General features: G+C 30.3%; 1 protein-coding gene across 1 annotated transcript; it reads left to right on the top strand.

Annotated features, from left to right (window-relative positions):
- Positions 1 to 3: 3 nt before the first annotated feature.
- LOC110615370 (QWRF motif-containing protein 3) lies at positions 4 to 2,673 on the top strand. Its single transcript, XM_021757214.2, has 6 exons — positions 4 to 1,288; positions 1,365 to 1,484; positions 1,573 to 1,689; positions 1,780 to 1,869; positions 1,959 to 2,066; positions 2,171 to 2,673. The coding sequence occupies exons 1-6, from the start codon at positions 47 to 49 to the stop codon at positions 2,243 to 2,245; spliced, it is 1,752 nt and encodes a 583-aa protein (XP_021612906.1). The 5' UTR covers positions 4 to 46; the 3' UTR covers positions 2,246 to 2,673.
- The last annotated feature ends 20,793 nt before the right edge of the window (positions 2,674 to 23,466 follow it).

Genomic DNA, 23,466 nt, shown 5'->3' with positions numbered 1-23,466 from the left:
CCATATAACAACCTCTCCTCTCTCTCTTTCTCTCCATCGAGACACCATGAAGAATGACGACCACCCTTCACTTTCAGAGCAACTTCTCAAGCCAAGAAAGCCAAAATCCCGTGGAGTAAGCTCTAGATTTCTGTCTCCAAACACAACTTCACAAGATAATGCAATCCCATCTCCACCTCCAAGCCAAGCTTCTTCACCACTTCGTCAAAAATCCAGTGATGCCAGGAAGCATCGTAGCCATGAAGACTCAGGTTTCATTAGAGGTCTTTGGCCTTCATCCACTACTTCTTCATCGCCTTTACATTCAACATCGAACAGAAAAAATGTAGACACTCTTGCTAACCATCTTGGAAATGAGAGACTCAGAGATTTGCTGGAGAGGAAACAAGACAAGAAATCTGGGAATAAAAGTAGCATGTTTTCTCTTGCAAGGCAAAGAAGCTGCTCTGAGTATAGTAGGTTTGAAGAGAGAGAAAAAGAAAGCATGAAAGAAAATCACAGGCCAATTGTTGGAGGGTCTATGAGATATACAGGGAAGCTTGACTTCACAGGAAAATTGTCATCTTCTTCTTCATCATCGTCATCCTCCATGAAAAATTTGTCTAACAATTCTGATTTTGTGCCTGGAAGACTATCAGTTGATGAAAATGCAATATATAGAAACTCTAAAAACGCTGATGCATCTCGGCGAAAATCAGATTCTTTTATTGATAATGTTGACGCAGAATCTGAGTGCAGTGCAAATGGTTCAGCCACAGATTGTTCTTCCCCAGCTTCAGGAAAAAATTCACGAAAATCTGGTATAGAGGTGTCTTCAAAATATTTGCAGGACCTTCAAACAAGGTCACGAAGAAGTACATCAGATTCTAATATTCAACATCCAGCATCACTAGATTCTTCACCCAAAATGAAGAAATCTATCTTAAAATATGCAATTAAGAGAGCTAATTCTCTAACTGGTTACGGAAGTGCTACATCACAGTGGGCCTTGTCACCAGGGCGATCAGGATCACCACCAATGTCAGTAGAAAGTAAAGATAGGCTAATTTCCTTTTCAAGTTTGAAACCACCATCGAGTCCATCAAGATCTAAAGGTGTAGAGAAATTTCTGAGTCTGGGACTGGACTTATTGAAGGGTAAGAGATCATCTTCATCGAGTTCATTAATGGGATCTGGGAATGTGGAGAATATTCACCAGCTAAGACTGCTTCATAATCGGCTGCTGCAATGGCAGCATGCAAATGCTAGAGCTGATTCTGGGAATGAGAATATAAATAAACAAGCAAAGGTATGAAAATTTTACTAACAGATTACTTTCTATTGTGAGTTTAAATAATTTGTTGTGATGGTCTTTTTTCCTCCAGAACAACTTGTTATCTGCATGGGAGAGTCTTGAAAATTTACAACACACTGTGCTGCTCAAGAAATTACAGCTTCAGAAAGAAAAGCATGAGATGAAACTGGACTATATACTAAATTCTCAAGTTAGTAACAAATCATTTTGAAAGAATGCTCCAAAAAAAAATATCAGATATAATATAATATTTGGATTAATTCTTGATATTTTGGCAGATCAAACAATTGGAAGCTTGGGCAGATATGGAAAGGCAGCACTTAACTGCAATTGTCAAGACTAAAGAGTGTCTACATTCTGTGGTTTGTAGAATACCACTCATTGAAGGAGCAAAGGTAATCCCACCAAAAGAAATGAAAAAAAAAAAAACAATTGTGCTTATAGCTATGCATTGAGTAATTTATTAACAAAGATTAACAATTCAGGTGGATTCACAATTGACTTCCATCGCCCTTCGACATGCTTCAGATCTCACAGCTTCTATCAAGTCATCATTAGTGAGCTTTCCACAGTTGGTATGTGGCTCTAGCTGAACTAAACACTTAGCGCTGCTCAACACTTAAGTGTCTTATTTGAAGTAACAGTTAAATTGCTTTATCACCAGACAGAGAAGAGTGCTGCATTAATTTCTCAGCTCGCAGAGGTGGTTTCACAAGAAAAGTTACTGTTACAGGAGTGCCTAGAGCTTTTCCAGACAATATCTATGTTAGAGGTACAAGTTTAACTCTAATTTCATTACAACCTTTATAAAACGAACGTAGAAAATTTGTATATTGGGAACCCTTTTTATTAATTTACTTTGAATATTGTGGGCAGATTCAGGAGAGGAGTTTGAAGTGCTACATAATGCAGTTAAATTCATGGCAGGAGCATCAACAACTCCATTCTTAACTTGTTCTATATATGAGAGTGTGTGTTAGCCATTGTTTTGGTCGTGGACTTGTCTTGCTATATTTAGAGATGTCCCCATTTTCATGGATTTTGTGGTGAAGTGGAAGGCTCGTCTTGCTTGAATGTTAGCAAAGAGCAAATGACTCCAAAAATTAGGCCACCCTTTCCGTAATATTTACTGTTATTAATTTACTCCATGTAAATTTTATTCTCTGACCTGTAAACAAAAAAAGTTGTTATTGTGCTTGAATTACTCGATCAGCTAGAAAGTATCAGGAAAGCCTTCTATAGCCATGGCAGCTGACAAGAAGCAGAGGCTCATTAATCACCGTTTTAAAAAACCATAGACCTGGAATTGTTGGATGACCTATTCAATTCAGCAACTGCTGGTGCTATAATTCACATCAAATTAAATTATTTTAATACTAAAGCAAACAATTATCAGTTAAAAATATATAAAAACGAAAGTTGATTTGAATTCTTTTAGATATGATTTATTGAATAACTGTTTTATTGTTAAAATCTAAAAATTAATATTGTCTATTATTTAAACAATAAATTTATTAGATTGAATTATTTAAATTATTATGTGATAATATAAGCTAATAATAGAAGACACTATACTTTTAAAAAAATAGGAAGATCTTATAATAATACAATAATTTTAATAAATTATAACTAACTATTTGTACTATCAAACAAATTAATATAATTTCTGTTATATTTATTTATAAATTAAAATAAAATTGATAATACTAATTTTGAAATAAATTTTAGGGGGAAATTAATGAAGGCTTTTGGAACTTATGGGCCATGGCCCCTTAGGCATGATTTTTTCTTTTTAAATATCAGAATGCGCTTTTTTTTTTTTTCTTGGAAATGAGAATTTTTTTTATTTTTAAGAATGGGTAAATCGCATATTAATTTTTAAATTTTAATATAATTAATATATCAATTTCTTTATTTTTAAAGATTTCTTTCAACTACTTTTTAAATATTATTATTCTTTGATTATCATTTATTAATATCCTTAATCTCTAAAAAAATTTAAATAAATAAAATTACAACTAAAAAGTTTTATCTCATCCATAAAATTCTCAATTATTAAAAAACACAAAAATAGAAAAATTAACTCAAATAAAAAACACAATTAAATTAAATCACACAAATACATTTAATTTTTTTCTCTAATTATAAAATTATCATCAATTTTATGTAAAAACCGCATTATATTTCTAAAAAAAAAATAAATTCATACAACTTTAACAATAAATCAAATTCAACATTGATCTTACTAATAATTTAATTTTAATAATAACTTTAATAATCAACTTCTATTAAGTTTATTATTAAAAGAGTGATATCTAATAAAAAGAACCGAGAACTAAATAATGGGGAGACTCTCTTTTTTAATAAAAAGAACTAAATTACGAAAAGTTTAAATACTATAGTTATTTTGATTATTTTCACATCTAGATAGGATCTCTTATATGAGAATAGAAATAATAAATGAAATTCAACATTCAACGATCTTACTAATAATTTAATTTTAATAATAACTTTAATAATGAGTTTTTAATAAGTTTATTATTAAAAGAATGATATCTAGCGACGAAAGGGAGACTCTCTTTTTAAACAAAGAGAATTAAGTTACGAAAAGTCTAAATACTATAGTTATTTTGATTATATTCACGTCTGGACAGGAGCTCTTTTATATGAGAACAGACAGAGAAAATTCAGTTATTTTGATTATATTCACGCCTGGACATGAGCTCTTTTATATGAGAACAGATAGAGAAAATTTGGTTGGTTCGTGCAATTCCAACTTAATAAAGAAAGTTGGGATTTTCCTCTTAATTTCACGATTAGTTTTTCAACTAGGGTTATTTCTTATCACCTACATAATAAGGTAAGATCAATATATAAATAATTTGCTGAAATAAATAGGGTCTAAAGGATTTAAGACTATTATTTATAATTCTTTATAAAATAGTTTGAATTGTGAGATGGAACTATATTATTGCCACCAAAAAATATAAAAATTTTAATAAATTTTCAATAAAAAAAAAATATCATGTCTAGTAAGGAGAATCATGATTAAATAGTGGGATAAATATGAATTTTTTAAAGTATCGTCAGTCTATAGTAATAAAGGATTAATTTGTTTGGCTAAAAAGTCAAATTTATCCAAAAGTATTTCATCTCCTAATCTCTTAGAATTCTTCAAAGACTTATTACAGTCTGTACGAAGAGAAAAATTGAAGAAACAATTATTCACTGCACCAGGAGATATAGACGAATCTGTCAGCTCAAAAGTAAGCAACGCATAATGCTCCAACTCAAGAGCAAAAACAGAATGTTCAAAATCACGATTTGACTGGATGAAAAACAGTGACTCAGAGGATAAAGACAATATATCAAAATAATTATTGATGGACAGAACCCTTATGAATTATGAAGAGCATTAAAAGATTCCCTAAGCACTCTACGATCTCTAAAACAGTGACAAAAAAGATGACGTGAGAAATAACCATCAAAAAATTCAATTCACTAATATAAATAACTATGCGATGTAAATAAGTGTCTAAGTTTCTTTCTTTCTGAGTGTTTTTTAGTGTGTCTACATTTCGTGAGTCCTTGTAAGAGTGTTTGAATAAGGACTCCTTTCATTCACTTTTTCTGAAAAGTTATGTGATTGAATTATTTATTTTACTCCTATATAATTATGAGAAATTAAAATTGAACATAAATTTATAATTCAAATATTCATGTTCAACAAATTTTAAGTATTATTATTCTTTGATTATCATTTATTAATATCTCTGAGTCCCTAAAATGATTTAAATAAATAGAATTACAACTAAAAAGCTTTATCTCATCTATAAAATTTTCGGTTATTAAAAAATACAAGGATGAGAAAACTAACTCAACAAAAGAAATAAAAAACACAATTAGATTAAATCAAACAAATACATTTAATTTTTTTGTCCTCCAACCGTAAAACTATCATCAATTTTATGTAGAAACCGCATTATATTTTTAAAAAAAGAAATAATAAATCCATACAACTTAATAATAAATCAAATTTAACGTTCAACGATCTTATTAATCATTTAATTTTAATAATAACTTTGATATTTTATACATATAAATTCTTATGATGATAATCTATTACTCTCAAACATTTTATCAAACGAGTTATAGGCATTAAGGGGATGTTTTTTTAAAACTAGTCAATCATAATTTCTGCAACTCTTCATATCTTTAATCTATTTAAGTTCAAAACTAAAATTGACAACGACAAAGAGACAAGATTTTAAGTATGTATTTAATATGCACAATTCTTACCAATTAAATATTTATTGAGAATTTGGTCATAAAACATTCACAAAAATTTGAATACTTCTTACAGGTCAATAGATTTAGGAATTTTTTTGAATAAGTTTTCTATGAGGTTTCTTTTAGTGGTATTACTCTAGTGAAGAGAAACATGAATTTTTCTAATTTCGAATATTTGGATTGAAAAACTTGAAGAAACTCATGAGTTTTATACTTTATCTACAATTCGATGACAAAAAGTTCCTTGCTTTATTTATGAGTGGCTATCCTATGAAAAGAGCTCTATATGGGATTGATTCTCCATTGATCAAAGAAATTGAATTTTGTAGATTTTTCTTTGACTTCAGTTTTACTTTGGAAGATGAATGATTTGTTTCAGTTTTGTGAATTTGTCTTTACTTCTTGATGCCATACTTTCTTAGAGAATCATACAACCGTTAACAGGAAGGGTTAAAGAAAATTTATTTTCTACTATTTCACCAGAAAGTAATATGAAAAAAAGAAGATAAAGTAATTGGCAATGGCAAGTGAAGGGAGAAGCCTTATCATCTATCAAGAGGGTGTTTTTAAAACTCAAAATATTTCTCTCATCTCTTATTGTTAAGTTAATTGATTTTATTAATGAAAATGACTCCTCATTTTGGATGAATTTAAAATTCAGAAATTTAAGTATTTAATTTTAAAAATAAAATAATAAATTCATTGATTTAACTAAAATTTAAGGATTAAAATTTAATTTAACCTTTAGAAAATAAGCAAACCAACTTATTGTACAATATTAACATTATAAGCAATACAATGCGAAGGCTGGATGACTGACAGAGCTCTCATTCTATAGAATTAATAAAAAAATTGCAATGGCCACTCTAATAACAAAATGATCAGTACAGTTCACTAATCGGCTAATAAAAATATAATATGTTAAGGTATAATCAGTAAAAATTAACAATTCCATATTTAAAGTTTATGGAAAAACTTTTGCATTTACAAATTTTAAACAATCAAAACGAGGTAAAATGCACCATGAAATGGTGCAACATGCTAATAGTGTTATTATAATTAATTAAAAAGTTTAAAACTCAATAAATTTAAATTTTATTTTAACTTTCATATAAGTATTCATTTTCTAATGATGATATGAATTTAATGGACAGTTTTAAATTTTTTAATATGAAAATATTAAAAAAAATAAAATTAAGAAGGAGAACATGAGACATGACGATATTTTTAATATATTTAGTATTATATATGATGAATAGAGTTTTTTAATATATTAAATTACACGGTGTATAATTCTCGATCAGATGTCTTAATTTTTTTAGTTTTTGTAAACTATTATAAAATTCAAGTGGGCAGGTAAACTTACAGAATCAAATAAGAGTAATAAGTCCTATCCTAACGATCAACAATAAAAGTAGACCAACTAAAACCCAACTACAAATTGAATACTGTGCACAACCCGAAATCTCCCAAACTAACAAACAAAATCAGTCCACAATCCAGAGGCAGCACTCCAGGACTGTCCCACCGCCTCCTGCAAGGTAGAAAAAAACAAATGTAATATTTAATCCTTATATTATAAAAAAAATCTATTACTTAATTTTTCTATTTAAAAAATATATTAAAATATTTATAATATCTTTAAAAATTTATTAATTAATTTTTTTATTAATTATAATCATTAAATAATAATATTTCATAAAAGAATCAATCACAATCAGACAAATGGCGGCATTGCAACCCACACTATGGCAATAATAGGAAAACCGAAGACAATCAAAGCAATAAAGGGGTGCATGCAACCGAAATAAAGATGAAAGGGCTACAAAAAAAAAATTTAAAATAAAATATTATTTCAGAAAAATATAATATTGTTTCAAAAAAATATTATAAAAAATTACCTTTGAGACATTTTAAAATAAAATTCTATAATTTAATTTGCTACAAAAACACTCCTGTATTTTATATTATTAATAAAATAAAACTTTTCTTTTAATATTATTGATAAATTATAATTATTTATTGATATTTAATGAAATTTATATTTTTTTATTTATAAATTCAGTCAACAAAATTATTTCATTAATAAAATCACCTTTTAATTTAAATTTTATATTTTTATAAATTAATCTTTAAATAATGTTTTATCAATGAAATTTCATAATGCGTCCCATTCCTGTTAGCAATCACAGCTGATATAAGGTGATAAGTGTGATTCTGCAAATTAAGTACAACCTGTTCATGGAAAATATGATAGGTATAAGGTTGTCAAAGGGGTTATAAGGTTGACTAATATTTTCCTATTTTTCACAACAAGAATATATTTGGTTATTTGATATCTTTGTGCAGCAGGTTCTTGACTTGGTATTAGTTCATATTCTTAGCCAAATAATCTGGCTTCTGTTACTATTTTTTGAATAATTGCATTATTATAGGGATTCAGTAGATTGTATTTGTAAAACAATCTCTATTTAAAGAGCATTGTATTTGTATTGAGGTGTGTGTGGAAAAAAATATTAAAAACAGTTTTTTTTTCTCTATTAAGGTTTTTTTCTATCTTGGTATCAGAGCATCACATCCAGGAACTTCATGGCCTTAACAGCCTCTTCATCCCTATCACTGAATGTAGGTAACTTCGTTACCCTTAAATTAACTCCAAACAACTACCTCTTATGGCGTGAGCAAGTTCTTGGGCTAGCTGAAAGTCAAGAACTCTTAAACCACTTAACAAATCCACCACAAACCAATCCAGCCAACTCCGACTCAGCTACAGATCAGGCTACACAAAATTATATAGTCTGGCAGAAAGCAGATCGCTTGCTTCGCGGATGGATTATTGGCACATTATCTGAAGAGTCCCTTGGACTCGTTATTGGCAACGACACAGCATATGCTGTTTGGGAAGCACTAAAAGAATCTTATGCTCAAAACTCGCAGGAACGTGAATTTACCCTCCGTCAACAATTGACGTATCTGCGCAAAGAAGACAACATGGATATTAATACTCATATCCGCAAATTCAAAAATATATGTGACAGTTTGGCTGCCATTGGACGCCCAGTTTTAGAAAAAGAAAAAGTTTACAGTTTATTAACAAGTTTAGGTCCCCAATATGAGACCTTCACAACCACAATGCTAAAACCTCCCAGACCCACATACTCAGAGTTGATCTCGCACCTTCAAAACCATGATCAAAGACGAAATTGGTTTGCCAATTCTGGAAATTCCTCATTTACTGTGCACACACCACATTTGGCATTTTACACGCAGCAGAAAAAAACTCCTCAATCTAGTGGATCTCAAATGGTGTTTGAAAACAAAACCCCACGCTCATCTTTCTCTTCAGCAGGACGCGGCTTCCAAGCGCATAGTCAAAACAACTATGGCGGACAACAACGTCGTCCTGCACCTCCTGGTAAACGACGAATGACTGCAGCAGAGCGAGAACTGTACCAAAATGAGATATGCCAAATCTGTTCCAGGAAAGGGCATATTGCCAAAATATGCTGGTGGTATCAACCAACCTCTCCGTCAAATGATCTTCCACAAGCCTTAGCAACATTGACATTGGATAACAGTGTAGCTGATCATGATTGGACCTCAGATACCGGTGCCACAAATCATATGGCTGGAAATGGAGGTATGGTGACAAATTTACAAAATTACAAAGGTAGTGATGAGGTTATTATTGGTGATGGATCTTCAATTCCTATTGTTGGTATTGGTAATTCTCAAATTAAGAAAAATAACAAAGTGTTGCCTTTGTCTAACGTATTATATGTTCCAAGCTTAAAGAAAAATTTGTTATCGGTAAGTCAATTAACCTCTCAATTTCCAGTCAATTGTGAATTTACTGACAAGTCTTTTATTGTGAAGGAACGGAAAACAGGTGCAATGATAATGCAGGGACCAAAGAAGGGTGATTTATACACTATTTCAAGCAATCCAGAAGCACATTTTTCATTTCGCTTTAAGTCGTGCAGTGCAGATGTCTGGCACCAACGACTTGGACATCCACAAGTTTCAGCTTTAAATAATTTACATAATAAAGGCCTCATTTCTGTCAATGGACCATTAAAAATAAAAAATTTGTGTGATAGTTGTCAACTTGGAAAACTTAGTCGATTTCCATTCTCAAATAGTTCTAACTCTACTTCTGTTCCGTTTGAAAAAATTCATTGTGATTTATGGGGACCAGCTCCGGTTTTATCATTTGAAAAATTTAGATACTATGCTTGTTTGGTTGATGACTGCACTAAATATATTTGGCTAATTCCATTGCGTATGAAATCAGATTTTTATTCTGCTTTTATTGCTTTCGAAAAATTTATTCAGCGTCAATATGATGCTGTTATTAAAATTTTTCACTCTGATGGTGGAGGTGAATTTGTCAATAATGCCTTAACTTCACACTTTCTTGAAACCGGAATAAAACATCAAATCTCCTGTCCTTATACACCTGAACAAACTGGTGCAGTAGAACGCCGTCATCGCATAATTCGTGAATTAGGAATGTCAATGTTGTTTCATAGTCGTGTTCCTTTGTCATTATGGATGGATGCTTTTGCAACAGCTGTTTTTCTTATCAATCGGTTACCATCGTCATCTCTGTCCTTTGAGTCACCATACTTTGCTTTACATAAAAAACATCCTGATTATTCCATTCTGCGAGTCTTTGGGTGTAAATGCTTTCCGTATATTTGGGACTCTAAAAAAAATAAGTTTGATCCTAAATCTATTATCTGTGTTTTTGCAGGTTATAGTGAAAAATATAAGGGATACAGGTGCTTTGATATTCATAATAGACGATATATAATATCCAGGAATGTTGCTTTTGATGAAGTGTGTTTTCCTTACAAATCTAAAATGGGTACAGATGTCATTAACCAAGCTGGTCAAATTATTGACAACTGGACCACTACTTTAAAAACTACTGAGTCGCACCCAGAGCAACCAATCTCAACAATACCCCTACCTGCACCTGGTCTTTTAACACCTGCAATCGTCCCACCACAAATAACACCTTTGAATCCTGCTCCAACGTTGCCATCCAATTCACCACCCCCGCTCCTCAGTTCACCAATTGATGTCAATTTCACACCTCAAACCCAATCGGAATCTAGAGTATCCCAAGCGGATTCAATTTCCTCTCACCATATGTCGGTGTTTTCAGAAACTACACCACCCAATTTACCTGCAATTCCTAGACCGTCAATTGAATCCCAGTCACCCACCTCAGGTGGATCTGTTCCGACCATCCATCAAGATGAAAATCGACAAGCAATAATAGTGGCAGAACACTTACACATTGATCCTCCTGTTCCTCAACATTCGATGATGACGAGGTCAAAATCTGGCATTGTGAAACCTAACCCCAGGTATGCTCTTCTAACAACTGTTGATTCATCCATTCCAAAAGAACCTCGCACAGTCCGACAAGCTCTGGCCCATCCTGGTTGGAAACGTGCTATGGAGGAGGAGATAGTTGCTCTTCACAAAAATGAAACCTGGACTTTGGTTCCCAGGCTTCCAAATATGAATGTCATCGGGTCCAAATGGGTCTTCAAAGCCAAGCTTAAATCAGATGGTACCTTAGATCGGTTGAAAGCACGGCTGGTAGCGAAAGGTTTTCATCAGATTGATGGTAAAGATTTTACGGAAACGTTCTCTCCAGTAATCAAACCAGGTACAATACGTCTTGTTTTGTCTATTGCACTGGTTCGAAAATGGCAGATTAGGCAATTAGATGTGAAAAATGCGTTCCTGCATGGACACATTACAGAGGATTTGTACATGACTCAACCGTCAGGTATGACAGATTCTCAGTTTCCAAATTATGTCTGTAAACTGAAACGAGCGTTGTATGGTTTGAAACAAGCTCCGCGAGCTTGGTTTGATCGGTTGAGTAGGTTTTTGATTTCGTATGGGTTTGTTTGCAGCTTAGCTGATCCATCTCTGTTCATATTTCAGTCCTCCAAAGGCATGCTCGCGTTGTTAATTTATGTCGATGATATGTTGTTAACAGGTTCTTCTGCTGTTTTACTTGATGAGTTTGTTCAGTTATTATGTAAGGAATTTGCCATGAAAGATCTAGGACAATTGCATCATTTTTTAGGCATAGAAGTTACCCATACGTCTGAAGGATTGTTCTTGAATCAGTTCCACTATGCATTCACATTACTTGACAGGTTTGGAATGCTTGATAGTAAGCCCATGTCGACACCCTTGGAGCTTCGACCGCCGGTTACCAAGGCTGCTGCTTCAGTTGATGCCACTATATATCGCAGCATGGTCGGCGCCTTACAATATCTAACTCTAACACGACCTGACATTGCTTTCAGTGTTAACTTTGTTTCACAGTTTATGCACGATCCGACGGTACTTCATATGAAGTTTGTACATCGCATTCTCCGCTATGTGAAAGGCACTCTTGAACATGGTTTACATTTTACTTCCAACTCCACCTTAACGCTTCAAGGATTTGCTGATGCTGATTGGGCCGGCTGTCCGGTCACAAGACGATCCACCACAGGCTACTGCACTTTCCTCGGCTCCAATTTGATTTCCTGGTGTGCAAAAAAACAGCACACGGTCTCACGCTCAAGTACGGAGGCAGAGTATAGAGCTATGGCGCATGCGGCAGCAGAGCTTACTTGGCTCACCTATTTGCTCCAAGAATTCTTGGTCCCTCTTACGGTTACTCCGCTTTTGTTTTGTGATAATCTCAGTGCTCTCTATCTCACTATCAATCCCGTTTTCCATGCACGAAGTAAACACATAGAATTGGACTATCACTTTGTACGAGAACGTGTTGCACAAGGACTTCTTGTAACTAAGTACATTCCCAGCACTCAACAGGTCGCTGACATCTTCACTAAACCAATCCATAAATCTGCCCTTGTTCCATTTCGGACCAAACTTCGCCTCCAACCTCGGCCAAGTTTGAGGGGGGATGTTAGCAATCACAGCTGATATAAGGTGATAAGTGTGATTCTGCAAATTAAGTACAACCTGTTCATGGAAAATATGATAGGTATAAGGTTGTCAAAGGGGTTATAAGGTTGACTAATATTTTCCTATTTTTCACAACAAGAATATATTTGGTTATTTGATATCTTTGTGCAGCAGGTTCTTGACTTGGTATTAGTTCATATTCTTAGCCAAATAATCTGGCTTCTGTTACTATTTTTTGAATAATTGCATTATTATAGGGATTCAGTAGATTGTATTTGTAAAACAATCTCTATTTAAAGAGCATTGTATTTGTATTGAGGTGTGTGTGGAAAAAATAAAACTTTTCTTTTAATATTGTTGATAAATTATAATTATTTATTGATATTTAATGAAATTTATATTTTTTTATTTATAAATTCAGTCAACAAAATTATTTCATTAATAAAATCACCTTTTAATTTAAATTTTATATTTTTATAAATTAATCTTTAAATAATGTTTTATCAATGAAATTTCATAATGCGTCCCATTCCTCCATAATTTTTGTATATTTTAATTTTTTATATATATTAAAAAAATAATTTTTTATTATTTTTTAATTATATCCATATTAAAAATATTAAATTTTATTAAATAAAAAATAATTTGAATTTCTTGAAAGCAAAATAAAATAAAATTGAATTATAATAATTAATTTATATGTTATTATAGAATAAAAAATGAAAATAAATAATAATTTTAAAATTATTAAAAATAGAAAAATTAATAAAAATTATAAAATAAAGAAAATAATAAATTCTTAAAATTACAGTATTACATAAGATTTATTTAATAATTTAAAATGAAAATAGAACAGTTATTATCGGAAAAATCATTCTCTTCGTTTTCGATTAATTCTGAACAAAATTTTTAATTTTTTATACATGTATTTTTTTTTTCTATTAAGAAAAATTATGATATATTTATTTTTTTATTTTTTATAATTAAAACTATCAAATTATATATATACATATAAACACCTGTGTTTTAAAAGGCCAATATAATTGGTTTTTTGTATTGAATTATTTATTTTCTCCTATACCATATTATTTTATTTTTAGATACCAAGTCTAATTAAATTTAAATAACTTTAATTTAATTTTTTATCAATTAAATTTTTATATTTTTTTCAAATTTTAAATAAGTTCTTATTTAATATAATATTATTTTTAAATAATAAAATATTATTTTTATCAATGTGTAAACCCAGGCACCCTCTGTTGAATGGCAGAAGGGGTTTGATCGTTGGCAACTTCCTTGCCTTCACTCTTTTCTTTTTTCTTCTCTTTCTCACTTTCTTGCTCCTTCAAATTAACTTACTTCGCTTTCTCTATTCTGTTAAGTACTTTTAATTTTACATTACATTTTGGTCATTTGCATTTTCTTTTCAAACATTATTTTAATAATTAATCCAAACTATTAAGGAATATGTATTTTTTTTATTTTCTAATATGATATGTGGGATTCACTTTTTAAAAATAAAAAAAAAATCAGTAGGATAAGGCACACTCTCAAAATTTAAATTTAATTTTAGTTAAAATTACATGAAATTCTAAACGATTTATTAAGATTTAAAGAATTACAGTAAATAGTCAAAAAATCCATACCATTTTTTTTTTTAAAACATAGCATAAAAATCCCATTTAGTTACTATTTTAGTTTGGTTCCAATAAAAAAATTATTAGAGTTTATTTAATTCGTTTTTTTCATCTTTTATGTAATTTAGCCTTTTACAAGAAATATAAAGAAGTGTTATAGATAAGGGTAAATTATTTAATTCTTTGAATATTATGGTGAGATGGTAAGTACACTAAATTAATAGTATTATGATAATTAATTAAAATTTATAAATTTAAATTGAATTTTAATTTTCATGTAAGCATAACTCTTTAATATTAGTGTTAATTTAATGAATAATTTTATTTTTTTTAATTACATGTTGTGATATTATAAATTTAATACACTATCTGGACATGGTGAGATGTGCAAGAAACAGATATATATATATATAATATATTTGGTAGTTGCAGTTCTCAATCTCAATCAATAATTTTCAATATTAAAATCAAACTCTAAGTTCTTAAATAATCATATCTAACTTTTTCCTTACCTACCCCACTAAATTAGTTTTTATTATGTTATTATCAATGAACTTTTAGTTTAGAATTGAGTTATAAGTTTCATTCCATAAAAAAGGTAAATTTCATAATTTAAGTTTTTAATTTGATTAATCTTTATTTTTTTAATTGAATAGTGTAATATTTAACTATATATTATAATATCATTTAAATTATACTCTTTCCATTTCAAAATTGCTCTTTGCTCTCTAATTTCTAACTTTCTGGAAAGTTTCTCTTTAAGTCCGTGAGTAATGATGGAGTACACACTTGAATTATATTAAGAATGGATTTGTGTTGGAGAATGAGACAATGATCCTTAATAATGGCATCAAATCGAATCAAAGCCAGTATTATTGAGGATTAGGATGACCCCACTGCTGTCTGACACGTGGGACTCGTCCATGCCTTATACTATTAATGCTTGACAGCTTTGGGCCATGCTTTGCTTTTTCATTTAATCTAACATAAACTAATATTGTGGTCCCGACTGCCTACTCATGTGGGCCCATGCCACATCCTTTAGACAACCAGATGTCCACAGCAATCCATACCAAAAAAAAAAAATAATAAAAATAATAAAAGAAAGCAACTCGCAGTTGCTGTGCATGGCAGCACATTAGAACTAGCACATATTACAAGCACATGAAAGCCACGTCATACCCTTTTTTACTTTTTCAAATACGACAAATCGTTCCTCCAATTCCTTACCTACAAATAGATGTTTGTTAAAACGTGGAAAAAGCAAAAAATACTGTTTTGCTCTTTACTTTTAGCCAAAGCTTAATTGAATTTTTCTATTTTTCTCCAATTAGACTCTTGAACTATGAAATTTCACCAATTGACTCCAATACCATGCTTGAAACATTTTAATGGACAACAGAAAATTAAAAAAAAAAAGTAATTTTTATGCATTGCTTGAATGAAAAGGACAATAAAATAGAAAAATAAAAATTATTTTATTTTTCCATTAAAAATGTGAGGATAAACAAAATTTTATATATTAAAATTATATATCATTATGTGATTGTATTTTTATAAAAATAAATTATATTCTAATCTTTAAATTGTATCATAATTAAATAATACCTCTCTATTTTCAAAAGTAAATACTTTTACTTTTAAATTTTTAATCCTGTCAAAATTACATTTCGATATCAAATATACTATTAATAAAAAAAAATAATTGGACTATTATTATCTTATTATGTGTAGTCTCTTAATTAACCATCACTTTATACTATGATGTTCTTCTCTCATAATTTTTCTCCACATGATGGCACATTAACTTCTCCTCTGCTTTATAAAAAACCAAGCATGTGTTATTCTTAACCAAATCTATAATCACAAAAGAGACTTTCACCATGCCACTCGATTCTCTTACTCCTATTATAAGCGACACTTTCAATCACTAATATAGTAACTCATTAGTCTTCATTACCCAACTTCCATCCAAAACAAGGTTTCATACGCACAAACTCAAGATGGGGCTTATTAATCTTGCCCATACAAAATATGCCTCTTGAGTATTACCAAACTAAGAGCAATGTTGCTTGAATCGATTACTTACCAAAAATCAATGCAACTTGACTAGAATCTTAACATAGATATTATCATGTAGGAGGCAATCACTCTTGACAACATCCTTAATCAAATAATCTTTTTGGTTGCTCTTGCTGTTTGTTGAGCCAGAGCTACAAAAGAGATAATAGACTTGTAAAATATAACTTGGATTCCGTGAGCTTTGAAAAAATATGAGAATGTAGACTTCATTTGATTTGAATAATAGAATTTTATGATCTTGAATAGCATCAAGGAATCAAATGGGATGTGGAATTTTCTAGGTCTATTTGGATTTTGTTGTTTAGCTTGAGACTAAATAAAATCGATGAAATCATTAGTGAGGCTGCAGTAGGACATTCAATGGTGAGAGTCAAGAATCTATAATATAATTGTAGGGGGACAAATTGATACATCCTATTTTTTTAATAATAAAATGTTGATTCACTATATCAAACTTCACAAATGTAAGTGACAAAGAAATTAATTAAATTACTAATGGCAATTATAGAAGCTAACTATGGAAAAATAATGTATATAAAATAATTTTATAAACAAGATATACAATTTGGAGCTCTACATGACATAATATTAATTTTTATACTTGAAAACACACCTAAGAAACAAGGCATAGAAAGAAAAAGAAATTATAAAAATGTATTATTCAATATTACATGAAAAAAAATTCATAACAAAGTTCTAATATTTCATAGCATAATTTCAAATTATCTTGTATTACTAAAAATTCACAATACATTTCTATCCTCTGTAAAAGTGAAAAAAAATATATGAATCATGGACAAAAAAAGTTATACTCATTCATATTATATTTTTATCCAATATTAAAAGTAGAACATTGACAAAAAAAAAAGAGCATATCCATGTTATCATGTATTCTTATAAACAGAATTTTCAGGATATGAATTAAAATAAAAAAGATTGTAAAAGGATATAATGAGCAAGTTATTTATGAAAAATATCGTAGTTTCTTATTGTGCTTAAATGGATATATATATATACACTCTTGCAGATGATTCCAGAAAAAATATATATATATATATAAATATCTTATTTTGCTACTAACAGAATATAACAACAAATATTACGTGTCCTTTTGATAGATGGAGAATAGCTGTGAGAGCATGAAAGAAAATGTGAGAGAAGAAACATTTCCCCTATGCACACCGTTTTGGGCTTTCCTGCAGCTTCCTTAAGATACACTGGTTTTCTTTGTTCAGTGTCATTTATTCATCTTCTAAAACTTTATTCTATCATGGCCTCCTTCAAGATGGAGACGCATGGAAGTCATGCAATCCCATCTTGAGCAAGTGGTCTTGAAACTGATTAGAGTTGAGAGATTTGGTAAAGAGATCGACCAGTTGATGTTTGTAAGGAATGTGAACAATGGAAATGAACTTTTCTCAACTTGATCTCTCACTATATGACAGTCGATTTCCAGATGCTTCATCCTTTTATGAAATAATGGGTTAACAGCAATGTGTTCAGCAGTCTTGTTATCACAGTAAAGTGCAATTGGGAGCCGAGGTTTGATATTAAACTCACTAAGCAGGTACATTATTCATTGTATTTCACACACTATCATCGCCATATTTTTATATTCTACTTTGACAGAGGATCGACTAACCGTGCTTTATTTTTTTGATGTCCATGAAATGAGTGAGGGATAAAGAAATATACAAAATCTTATGATTGACTTTTTGGAGATAGGGCAAGACGCTCAACTAACCGTGCTTTGGTTTTCTGCTTTTCATGAAATAAGTGAGGGACCAAGAAATATACAAAATCTGATGATTATCTTTTTGGAGATAGGGCAAGACGCCCAGTTCGCATCACAAAATCCCTAAGCTTAAGATCATTATTTAAGGGAAAGAAGAAGCTTTTTGAGGGATAACCTCTAAGATAGCGGAGGATGTGAGTGGTTGCATTATAGTGAGACTGTCGGGGAACTTGGATGAATTAACTTAATTATTGGATTGCAAAGAAAATATCTGGTCTAGTGAGCCCGAGGTACAATAATCTTCCTACTAGTCTTCTATATTTTTTTAGGTCTTGCAACAGCTCTCCAGTATCATTGTTTAGTTTGAGACCCTAAGGAAGATGATAGATAGCCCGTTTTGCATGTTCCATACCAACATATTTTAGGATATCCATGGTGTATTTTCTCTGATTCATCAACATTCTTGTCTCTAATCTTGCTATTTCAAGACTCAAAAAATATTTGACATGTTCAAGATCTTTAATAGAAAATTATTTGTTAAGGAATTGTTTAGCCATGATGACTTGTTCTTCATTCTCCCTGCAATTAGCAAGTTTTCCACATAAACAATTAGTGCAAGAAATATAGGATCATTACCTTTAATAAAAAGGCAGTGATCAAAAGCTGAGTGTTGAAAACCATATATTTGTAACTGGGATATCAATTCTCTATTCCACTACCTTCCTGCTTATTTAAGGCCATAGAGACTTTTGATCAATTTGCATACCTACCCATCTTGTGCCTTTTGATAGCCCTCTGGAGGTGTCATATAGACTTTTTCTAGATACTTATGTAGATAGACATTGTTTATGTCTATTTGATGGATAATCCGGTTAAAATTGATAGGTATAACTAAAAATAGTTTTATTGTAACTAATTTAACTATTAGTGAAAAGCTATCGTGGTAATCAATACAGACAATTGACTATGTCCTTTGACAACCAGTCTTGCCTTATATTTGTCAATTTTTCCATATGATCTATACTTAATTTTATAGACCTATTTAGAGGCTATGACCTTTTTCCCTTTAGGCAAGTATGTGAGTTTCTATGTTCTATTTTTTTCAAGTGTCTCCAATTCTGCTTGCATGGCTTGTTTCTAATTATTATCCTCTTTAGCTTGATAGTAAGATGTAAGTTCATGAACAATATCTATATTTTCTAAGAATTATATATGTTCATGACTCTATGCAGTATTGAGGATTGTGGTAAAGAAACAATACCTTGGTGACCAATTGGGTTAGTAGCATGTGAGATGTCTGTAGAAGCTTTATGTATAACATGAGCAATAAAATCGTTCAACCATCTTGACTTGTGTGATTGTCTTATACTCCTTATAGGGTGATTTTCTATGATAGTAGTTTATGTATGATTCTCATTTGAAAGAACTGGAATATATTCAGATTCAGAGTCATGAAATGACTTAGTATCAAGCTCTGTGTTTGGGAGAACTATGTCATCAAATTGGCTAGTGTATCCACTATGGAAGGGTAATACATGTTCATGTAAAACTACATCTCTTGAAATGATGATTTTTTTATTATGTAAATCATACAATTTGTATGCTTTGTATCTTGATGCATATCCAATGAAAATCCATTTGAAGGCTCTATATTCAAACTTGTTTTTATTTGGCTTGGTATTTGTAGCATAACATAGGCACCCAAAAATTCTCAGATGATTGTATATTGGCATCTTTCCAAATAGAATCTCATAAGGTGTTTTTCACTTCAAAATTGTACTTGGTAACTCATTTATGAGATAGGTTGCTGTTAAAATACTTTCTCTTAAAAAATATCTTAGTAATTTGAAAATAAATATTAATCCTCTTGCTACTTGAAATAGATGTTTATGTTTCCTTTCTACAATCCTGTTTTGTTGAGGGGTATAAGAGAAAGTTATTTGATGTAAAATTCTTGAGGAATTAAAAAGAGCAGTACACTCCTAGTTTATAATTCTTTTCCATTATCATATCTAACTTTTTGCACTTATTTACAAAACTAAGTTTGTATCATTTTAAAGAAATTTGAAAGAATTTAATGCCTAGTTTTATCATGCAATAAATATGTCCAAGTAGCTCTTGAAAAATCATCAAGACATATTTAATTTGTGAAATGGTGTAAGTAACATATGGTCCCCATAAATCAATATGTATAAGTTCAAAGATAGACTAACTTGAGATTTTGCTTTTTTAAAAAATTATTCTTTGTTGTTTAGCTAGTGGGCACACTTCACACATTTGATATTTCTTTTTATTTAGATGGATGGAATATGTGAAAGTTTAGTATTAGAAATGTATCATAGTCTATTATGCCATAGACTGTTAGAATCATTTGAAATAGAACTTTGATAAGCTTTATTTAGACTGCAAAAAGTATTATATGGGCCATCTTTGTATAGCGTGGCTTTAATTATATACAAACCTTCTATCATATCTCCCTTAGTAATTACCTCCTTAATCACTTAGTCCTGTAGAATGCAATGGTTAGTAAAGAAATGTATAAATATTTAGGATTGTTTTAAAAGCACACCATGGATCTGTTCTACAACAAATAGTTTTTCTCATTTAAAGGAGAAAACACAAGGGTCATTGCAGGTTTATTAGAGTTTTGTAAATGGAAAGAATCATTATCTCTAGTATTTTATTAGGTTATAATCACTGTTTAGTCTTCTGGATTCATCATAAATAATGGCTAGATAGAGCAATAAGTGATATTGTAAAAAGAAAGAAAATATCAGTAGCACAGGTTGTGCTCTGATACCATATAAAAGAAAAAGAATATAATGAGCAGGTTATTTGTGATAAATAATGTAGTTTCTTATTATACTTGAATGGTTATATTTACACTATTGCAGATGATTTCAAAAAAACAAATATAAAAATATCTTGTTTTTCTATGAACAGAATACAACAACAAATTATATGTGTCTCTTTGATAGCTGAAGAATATCTATGAGAGCATGAAAGAAAATGTGAGAGAAGAAACGCTCTCCCTATGCGCACCGTTTTGGGCTTTGCAGTAGCTTCCTTAAGACACATCATTTTTATTTATTCGGTATCGTTTATTCATCTTTTAAAATTTTATTATATCAAAGATCATCTCATTCTACTTATGTACAACCTACTATAATTGTTTCCTTTGAGTCTTCATATTTTGATATTTTTATAAAACTTTCTTATCTTTAATATTATTGGAGATATATTTTTTCATATATATAATCAAACAATCATTTATCCAAGTATCTCACATTTCATTATCTAATTGAGTTTTCGTTGTTTTCATTGGAAAAAATATTATTTCAATAGATGCAATAGAAATTAGCAAAACCAAAGCTAATTTCAAAAGTAAAACACTAAAGGATACACAACATCATTTTTTTATTCAAATACTTTCTTAGTAAGATCATTAATCCCTTTTGGCTTTACAATTTGATCATCGCATCTCATATCAACAATATAATTTCCAAATTGATTACCAAGAGTAATAAGTCTACTTTAGAAAAATCATAATCATAAAATTCAATAAGTTGATTTGCTTATTAAAATAATCACTTGCGTTTAAGCATGCTACACAAAGAAGCAAATCTACATTTACCCAATTGAAGCTATTGTTTAGGCAATTGAAGCTATTGTTTAGGTTTTGAAGTTATTGTTTAGGTTTTGAAGTTGCATATTAATTATAATTTAAAATAATTCCATCAAATAATGATGCAAATTTTTTTAATTTTTATGCATTACATTGTGAACTTTCTCGAAGTACAAAATTATCATCCATGTTTAGAATGGTAGTACCACATTTCATGCAAGAGGAAGAAGTTTCATCAAATAAGGACTACCAACCATCATCTCTCATCATATGCAATCATTGTCTAGAAACTTTTGTTAAGAAAATTGCATGGATAAGGTCTTGATCTTTTCTTTGTAATGCTTAGGACAATTCATTCGTGATACCTAATATTTTTTCATCAAATACAAGTTAAACAAAAACTCGTAGGATCTGATAGAATCAAATAAAGTATATGCTTCACTTTTTTGCTCTAAATTTATAACTTCTTCTGGTATAATCTCATGCACATCAACTATTAAGTTAAAAAATTACAATAAGATTTGCTAATGATCCATAATTTGAGCCTCAATATGTGTTGCCAAGAAATAGAAGTTTCTTGATGTAAGCATGAACCACTTCAGATTTCACCACTTTTTAGTCCTTCAACAATCTTAATAAGTTGCTTCTCATAACAAAATTCAAGAAGTTTGAGATTATGTTAATAAATAAAGCAATTTACACATGATTCTTACTTGTTGTTACAAGTGCTAATTGCAATCAGTGAGCAAAATAAAACAATGAATATAATAGCCTTAACTACGTAAAGATGATAAAGTCAATCCATGCTTGTATAGAGATGAAAAATTTCTAATTTTTTTAATTGAATATCATAAGGCTCATCAATGAGGAAAGAAAATAATCCAACTTGAAGATCATTAGTTTTAATATTGATGGTTTCAGTTATAGATATTTTGATAATATTTTTGTACATCAGGCACAATGACTTTGAGATTGCCCCGAACATTTTCTAAAATAATATTATTGATAACTTGATTATGATTAGCTAAGAATCATAAAAACTATAGAAAATTATCATTATTATTAGAAGATTTCGACTCATCATGACCATGAAAAGCTAGTCTTTAGATGCATAAGGAACTGAACACAATCAATCAATGCAATGAGTTGAAAATGATAGTCCTTTAAACTTGATTGGATTGTATAGCACAAGCAACTTGGATGTATTACTTTTAATTTATCAAAACTTAACTTTTTCTCTAAATTTTATTATGAGCAGTACTTGGACCTCTTATATAAATTTAATTTTTTTCTTTATTTTTTTCCAATTGATAAATCCTCAATAACAAAAGTATCACCACTTGCTTAATCTCCAATATCTTATATAAAAGGATAATAACATAAATAAAATTTTTTTTTTTAATCATACAGAAAGCAAAAAAAAAAAATCGTATGGTCTCGAAAAATACTTTCGAGACCAAGATGGTCAACAAGCTTGTTCGACAGACATAATGTTGAACAAGCTTGTTCAATTGTTTCTCTGGCAAAAAAAAACTTTTTCAACAGTATTAATATCAAATAAATTCATCATGTGTCACGTTAGCATGGCACGGGATACGCAGGTGCCGAATACAGCCATGCCACATATGATTGACATGTCAATGGGTAAATCAGCGTGTTGGAGTATAGAAAATCTTTGCACCCTTGATTGACCCGTCAATGTGTAATGACCCAGAACAGGACCGCTACCGGCGCTAGGGTTCAAATCGACTTAAGGTCGCCAGAGCCCGTAGCAAGCCTACAATACATCCTGTGTACCTGATAAAATCCCATACATGATCACACAATATGACAAAAATATAAACATTTC

This window comes from Manihot esculenta, chromosome 5 (genome assembly GCF_001659605.2).
Source record: "Manihot esculenta cultivar AM560-2 chromosome 5, M.esculenta_v8, whole genome shotgun sequence".
In the NCBI taxonomy this organism is placed as follows: Eukaryota; Viridiplantae; Streptophyta; class Magnoliopsida; order Malpighiales; family Euphorbiaceae; genus Manihot; species Manihot esculenta.
The sequence above is the reverse complement of the archived record's forward strand: the minus strand, read 5'-3'. Positions and strand labels throughout refer to the sequence as shown.